General features: G+C 40.1%; 1 protein-coding gene across 1 annotated transcript in view; it reads right to left on the reverse strand.

The window, feature by feature from the left end:
- Positions 1 to 1,720: 1,720 nt before the first annotated feature.
- GRIP1 (glutamate receptor interacting protein 1) overlaps positions 1,721 to 6,996 on the reverse strand; it is a 626,604-nt gene continuing 621,328 nt past the window's right edge. The window contains exons 22-23 of the mRNA XM_023520629.1: positions 5,263 to 5,409; positions 1,721 to 3,341 (exon numbers count right to left, since the gene is read on the reverse strand). Of these exons, the coding sequence (XP_023376397.1) occupies positions 3,117 to 3,341; positions 5,263 to 5,409 (372 nt within the window). The 3' untranslated portion in view covers positions 1,721 to 3,116. The remainder of the gene's footprint in view (positions 3,342 to 5,262; positions 5,410 to 6,996) is intronic.

A 6,996-nucleotide genomic window follows, 5' to 3' on the forward strand; every position in this document is an offset into this window, starting at 1 on the left:
TGTGCAAAGAGAAAGCATAATCCATTCAAGGAAGATCACTCAGTCCAACTTGATGAAGCCCACATCCTTCATATACTGATGGGAAAACTGGCTGCATATAGTGAGTGAGGCCCTATTTCCAGATCAGACCGTGCTGGTTTGGGCTGATGTGGCAAGATCAGGAACCCCGGCTGGATTTTTGCAGGTGGCCCCAGTAGAGCTGCAGGTGACCCATCTTGCTTTCAGTGACGCCGTGAAGCAAAAGGCCTTCTCTTTTTATTACCAAATATTTCATTGTATGGATAGAGCACATTGAATTTATCCATTCGTCAGTTGATGGACATTTGGGCCGTTTCCACTTTGTGGCTATCATAACTAATGCTGCTGTGAACATCTGTGGAAAGTTTTTGTGTGGCCATATATTTTCATTTCTTTTAGGGACATACCGGGGAGTGGAATGCCTGGGTCATATGATAACTCTACGCTTAGCCTTTTGAGGAGCTGACAGTTTTCCAAAGTAGCTGTACTGTTTTATATTTACACCAGCAGTGTGTGAGGGTTCCAGTTTCTCCACATTTTCTCCAGCACTTGTTATTGTCTGACTTACTGATTGTAGCCATCCTAGTGGGTCTAGTGGGTGTGAAGTGATATTTCATTGTGTTTTTGATTTCTCTATTAATGATGTTGATCATCTTTTCATGTGCTTATTGGCCATTTGTATGTCCGCTTAGGAGAAGTGTCTGTTCAGATCTTTTGCCCGTTTCGCAACTGGGTTATGTTTCCTTTTTATTATTGAGATCTGAGAGTTCTTTGTATATTCTACATGTAAGTCCCTTATTAAAAACAGTATTTGCAATTTTTTCCCCATTTTGTGCCTTTATTTTCACTTTCTTGATGGTGTCCTTTGAAGCACAAGTTTTTATATCTGCAAATGGAGATGTTTTTACTTCTTCCTTTCTAATCTGGATGCCTTTTATATTCTTGTCTAACTGCCCTGGCTAGAACCTCTAGTACATTGTTAAGCAGAATTGGTGATAATCATCCATGTCTTGTTTCTGTGAATTTACAGGGTTTGTAAGACAATCGGCAAAATGAAAATGTTGGAACAAGAAGGTGCAGTTTGTTTTATTTAAAGAGAGCCTAATTAGAATTCATACGTCTTAATTGTTTATGTAAGTTTCACAGAATACATGTAACATTCTCTGAGGGCGGATTTTATGACCTTTGTCACCTAAAGTGAATGTGCCATCCGTCTCGGGCGTGTTCCCATCTGCTGGCTGTTTCGGCATTTCCCCCGTTGTTTCACATCTAGTCCTCACGGGGTCCGGGAGTGCAGCAGATACAAGCTCCAGTATCGCAAGCAGGGAAACTGACTCTCAGTAAGTAAATTCCTTAATGTCAGTGAGCTGGAATTCACGCCCAGATCTGGTGTCAAAACTATGTTCAAACCTATGCTCTTTCCACTCTTCTATACTGCTTTCCAAGATTATGGCAAAACCTTTCCCCTTTAAAAAATTACGTAACAACAAGCATTGTGTAGGGTTCAGTCTAGAACACGAAAATACATTCAAAGCACCCAAAAAATGCATGTCATAGTTTTTGGCTTTTTAAAATCACTGTTTATTCCATTTGGTAGAGGGGTTTTTTTTCCATACAAATATTTGCAACAATTTTGAATTCCCCAAAACCATACATAGACGATAAATACCATGCTATTAAAGTATTAAATTTGTACAAAAATACTTTACAGTTTAATACTTGTTTGTTACAAATAAAAATACATATTTAAGTGACTCATGATCTTTTTTTTTTTTTTCCTTAACATGATTCTGCTTTATACTTTCTTGCCCTGGCGGTCCTGAAATGTGACTGAAATAATATATTTCTTTGCACAAAAAAAGGTGAACTTTTTCTTTAAATGAAGGACACAGTGTTCAAATGCGTCATCTAAGCAGTTGTTTGAGTTACTGACCAAAATGAAAATATTTGGAAAATAATCGTTTCAATGTGGAAATTCTACAATCGATATACAGATCTATTTTTTTATATTCACCAAATAACAGTTATTAGTGTAACTATTCAAAATATCTGAACAAATGAAAACAGTTGCTGACAAACATTAAAAGCAACTGTCACAAATTTATTGCTTTGAGGGATGGTAATAATTGGCAATGCGTTTTGTGAAAAATGTATTTACAATTTCAGTAAGTGGCATGGCTCAGAACAAAACATAGTCCAGTGTCATTTTTAAGTACATGTGCTGTACACCCCTCAATATAACCAGTTTTTAAAACATGTCAAGCAGTATGAGTTTGATTTGCCTATCATTAAGATAAACCTCATTTTAATAGACTTCTTCATTCTCTCTTAAATTCTTAGTCTTGAATTTTAAAAATAAGATAACTAACTCTCAGTGTTACTAAACACTCTAATTCATTATCAGAGATTTTCAGCTATTAAAAATGTGTCAAAAAAAAAAAAAACAGGTCACAAGACATATCCTGTTTGATAATTTGTTGCATAGGGAATAGCATACATCTTAGTTAAAATCATTCCTATATTTGGGCAGAACATTTACCACCACCTATTATGATCTCCTACGTGCATCATCGCTGAAACATTTTCAGATAACTTAATGTTAGACCTGAACCCCTCCCACAGCAGCAGTCCCAGCAGTTCACCAAACTCTAGTTCCCCTAGTAGAGCCAGCTTTATGAAAAGCTTTGTTGGTCAAGTTCTTACATTAATGACTTCATAATAAGAAACAGATTTCAAATGAATTAAGGAAATCATCATAGAGAATATTTTTAAACAGACACTTAAAAAAAGTGATAGGAAGATGAAATTGTAAAAAATTTCTTCTGATATTAATTGTGGGAGGAGCGGCCTACCTAGTTTTCTTTTTCTCTACCATTGGGCTTGGCAGGGAATCGTGTGCCACACTCATAGTGGTCACCAAAAAAGAAACCTTTTCAACTCCAAAGGGAAGTGAACATGAGCCATGAGAGAGATTTAAAAGACCCCTGTGCTTGCAGTTAATGCCACTTGATTATCTGTGCTTCAAATGTCACAGAAATCTTAAAGGGATTATTTTTAGCACCATGTGGATATTGTCTTTTGCTTTATAAAAAGCGTTGCTATAATGTGTTAGTGGGTTCTCGAATCTCCAAATTACCACCATGGCTAGGCTGTTGGAAAAAAGCACTGTTCTGTTCACTCCATTCTTCTGGTAGAGTCTGTTCTATAGATTTCTGTGAAGCCAGTGGGTTTCTACTAATGACCAGGTCCAGCTTATTACCAGATTCTGCTATGAGGGGCACAACAAGGCAGCAGTCAAAGTCTCTCGTTCGAACATGATTAACCTGAAAGGTCAAAGAAGAGCCATTTTGAATTATTGTTATAGTCATAATTCCCCAAACCCAGAGTAACACTTCAGGTATAGTGAGTTGTCTTGATGCTTAAACCAGCACCTGTACAGAGGGGTCTATCCCTGCTGTGCCCACACGATAGGGAGCTTCTTGGCTTACTTATTGTCTGCTACTAAACTGTAACGCTCTTGAGAGCAGGGAACACAGACACATCCCGACATCCCCATGCCAAACAGACTGCCTTGCTCAGGGCAGGTGCTCTAGATGCTGAATGTTATCCCCGATTTACAGATGAGGAAAGTGAGGCACAGAGTGGTTAAGAGATTTGCCTTAGAGCAGCAGTTGGTGAGTGGCTGACCTAGGCTGTGATCCCAGGCAGTCTGGCTGATTCCAAAGCCTGCGCTCTTGACCATGATGCTACACTCCGAAGTGAGCCCAGCCCCTCCTCAGCTTATACATGTGCTCATCTTTCATTTCTCATTCTTTACCAAAAAAAAGTTTTGAAAATCATCTACATGCTTCTTCCATTCCTTGACTTTCCATTCTCTCTTCAATCTTCTCAGGTCTGAGACTTGACCCTCACATTGTACAAATGACCCCAACTGTCCGACACGGGAATGACGTGTTGGGTTCTGATCTCCTTTGGCCTTTACCACTGGCCGCTCTTGACACCACCTCATCCTTAAAGCTCTTTCCTTGGCTCCTAGGACACCACTTTGTTTTAATTCTCTTAGCATTTTAACTGCTTGCCTTCAGTCTTTCCCTGTCTTTCTTTCTTCCTGTCCTTTGAATTTGTTTTTCTTGGAATTCTATTCTTGGTTCTCTTCTCTTTCTTACTATAAGTCCACCATAGGCAACTTTATCCAAACCCATGCCTTCAGTATCCTAAATCCTTAGCTCTGGCTCTTAATCTCTCTTGAGCAATAGATCCAAACTGCCAACTGCCTCCCAGAAAGCTCCACCAGGCTGTGCCGAAGGTGTTAAAGACTCAGCTCTGGTGTAGGTGTCTTGCCTGTATCTTCCTAGTCTCCTTTCCTGTAATGTCCCCTTTCCCCACCCTATCCCGATGCATCCATGATATTATTGTATCGTCTTTCTAAATTATAAACTGTCATTCTGCTTAAGAAATTAATATATTTTCAGAATAAAGTCCAAGAGTTTTATCGTGACACTCAAGGCCCTGTGCAGTCTGAATCCGATCTGCTTTTATAGCCTTAACTTCCACGAAGGTCGATAGAGCTCCAATTTATGAATTAGGAAGACACTCTGAGAGGCTCAGTAACTTGTCCATAGTCATTCGTTCATCGGATATTAAAGTATCTATGGAAAATAACAGTGTCCCACACTTCTAGGACAAGACGAATTGTTCTATTGCCATGGTAAAAATGATCACCAGAACTGGTTGTAAAACTAATTGACCAGTGACAGCTTGCTTCAGTGAACAATGCCTCAGTGCGGCCTCCTACTTTGAAAATGAGCTGTTTGGTGGCAGACTCCAGTGGGACACACTTTAGGACTGATGTCAGTCCTCTCCTTTTCCTGCAAAATACTGTACATGAGGTCAGGAATTTGCTTTGCTCAATGAAACTATATCTGATCACAACAGGACTCCATTAAATAAACAAGGTTCAGATATTGTGTAAGGTATTGAAATATTAAGCACTGGACAGTGGAAAATGGGAGAATAAGGTACTGGCCTCATTCTCATGAAGTTTATAATCTGCTGGGGAATATATATATATATATATAGGAAAACAGGCCATTTCAATAACTGGTGAACTCTACCAAAGGAAAAGTTTCTATCCTGTATGGGAGGAGCCCATAATCCAGTCTTGAAGCAAAGGAGGATGGGTGGTCATTGGTCAAATAAGACTTAGAAGAGTTAAATTTATTAAAATTCCACCTGTGGTCTTACCTGTAGGAGCCTGTCATAGGGCTTTAAGCCACCAAGCTCTCCTGGCCCAGCTGGGCGAATATTTTTCACATACACTCCTTTCTCCAGCAGGCCATCCGCCACGCTGAACCCAAAGTCCTCCATGTCAGAGCTCTTGTACAAGGTCACCTGGAAAGTGAGAAAATGTGAAGGGGACATTTAGCTAAGATGGAGACTTTTGCTTGTGAATCTTCTCGACACACGATCTTTTCAAACAAATTTTAATAACATAATGGATTTGTAATTCAGCAGCTCCCTCCAACCCTGCAGCTTTTCCCTGTCTCCAGGAACATTCTTGGAATTTGTAAAATTCTACTCGGAACTGAAAAAGCAGAAGTGCTGAGAATGCTGGTCCTTCCCCCTCTCCCTCCCCATTCATTCCCTCCCCTCCACCTTTCCCACCTCACTCCTCCCCTCCCTTCCTCTCCTCTTCCTCCTTCCCTCCTTCATTTCCTTCCTTTCCTCTTCTTTCATCATAGTTTCAGGGCAAGTCGACTTCTCTATCTTCTTGAAGCAGCTTCCTGGTGTTGGGAGCAGCCAGGGAACAGCCCTTCATCCTGATGGATCTCAGAATGAAGCCAAAGGCCTTCCCATCCTGCCCAGCCCTACCTGGTGCTATGCTGGGTGCAGAGCTTAGCATATTCTCTGCCTTTTAGCAAGTGCCACAAAGTCCATCATTTTATTTGCTATAGAAACCTCAATTGGTACTTCAGTACTTCTGGCAAAACCCACTTAAAAGACCTGAAAGTGTTCCTGTAACAGACCCCTTGCTCTGGAGTCTGGCTTGAAAAGCTACGGGGTTTGGTTGAGCAATTCAAGGTAGTCACCCTTCTCAGCCGTGGGCCACAGCTGGTTCTGCACCCGAGACCAGCTACCACCAGCTAAAGCTTCTACCAATCCTCATTCCTCTACCTTACCACCTGCAAGATTTAGTCTGAGATTCATTCATTCATCAGATCATTCATACTTTCATCAAATGTGTCCTGAGTCCCTACCATGTGCCAAGCGTGATTCTGGGTGCTGGAAAACAGCAGTGAATGAGAGAAGAGTCTGCCTTCTCAAGGCAGCACATTAATATGTAACATTCACTGAGCGCCCACAGTGCTGGATACTGCCAGGTGGTGTGCTCAGCACTTCACGCTCATTTAATGCTTTTCGGTGACCACTGTTTTTACTAAGTTTTGCCGAATGTCCTCTGCAAAAACTCATGCACGCTTCAAGCAATGATTTGGGCTTACTTTTTTCCTCTAATGATCTAAAAATGTATATTTCATTTATCTTTATTTTTACACAAACATGAACACATTCTTGTAAAAGAGGCAAAAATTCAGAGTGATACGGGGCAAAATGCCAAGATTAAAACTTTAAGAGCAGGTTTATTTTTTATACCCAGTTATTTTACTTCAGAGAGGTATGGCAGATAGAAAAAAATAAAAAAGCGGTCAGTTTGTAGATTTTTATTTCACTGGGTAAAGAGATGAATCATCAGTTTATCTGGCTTGATACTGTTCACCAGAAACCCTAGAAGTGATTGCCATATTAGAGGTGAGAAAATTCAATTTTATAGAGCTTTGGTGACTTGCCCAAGGTCACAAAGGTAATGAGAGGTGTGGCCAAAACTGTCTGACTCTAAACACCATGCACTTTATCATTATTCTAGCGATGCTCAAAATGCCGTATTTTATATTCTAAGATGCAGTTTTTTCATATTTTAAA

This window comes from Pteropus vampyrus, unplaced genomic scaffold (assembly GCF_000151845.1).
Source record: "Pteropus vampyrus isolate Shadow unplaced genomic scaffold, Pvam_2.0 Scaffold9, whole genome shotgun sequence".
Classification (NCBI taxonomy): domain Eukaryota; kingdom Metazoa; phylum Chordata; class Mammalia; order Chiroptera; family Pteropodidae; genus Pteropus; species Pteropus vampyrus.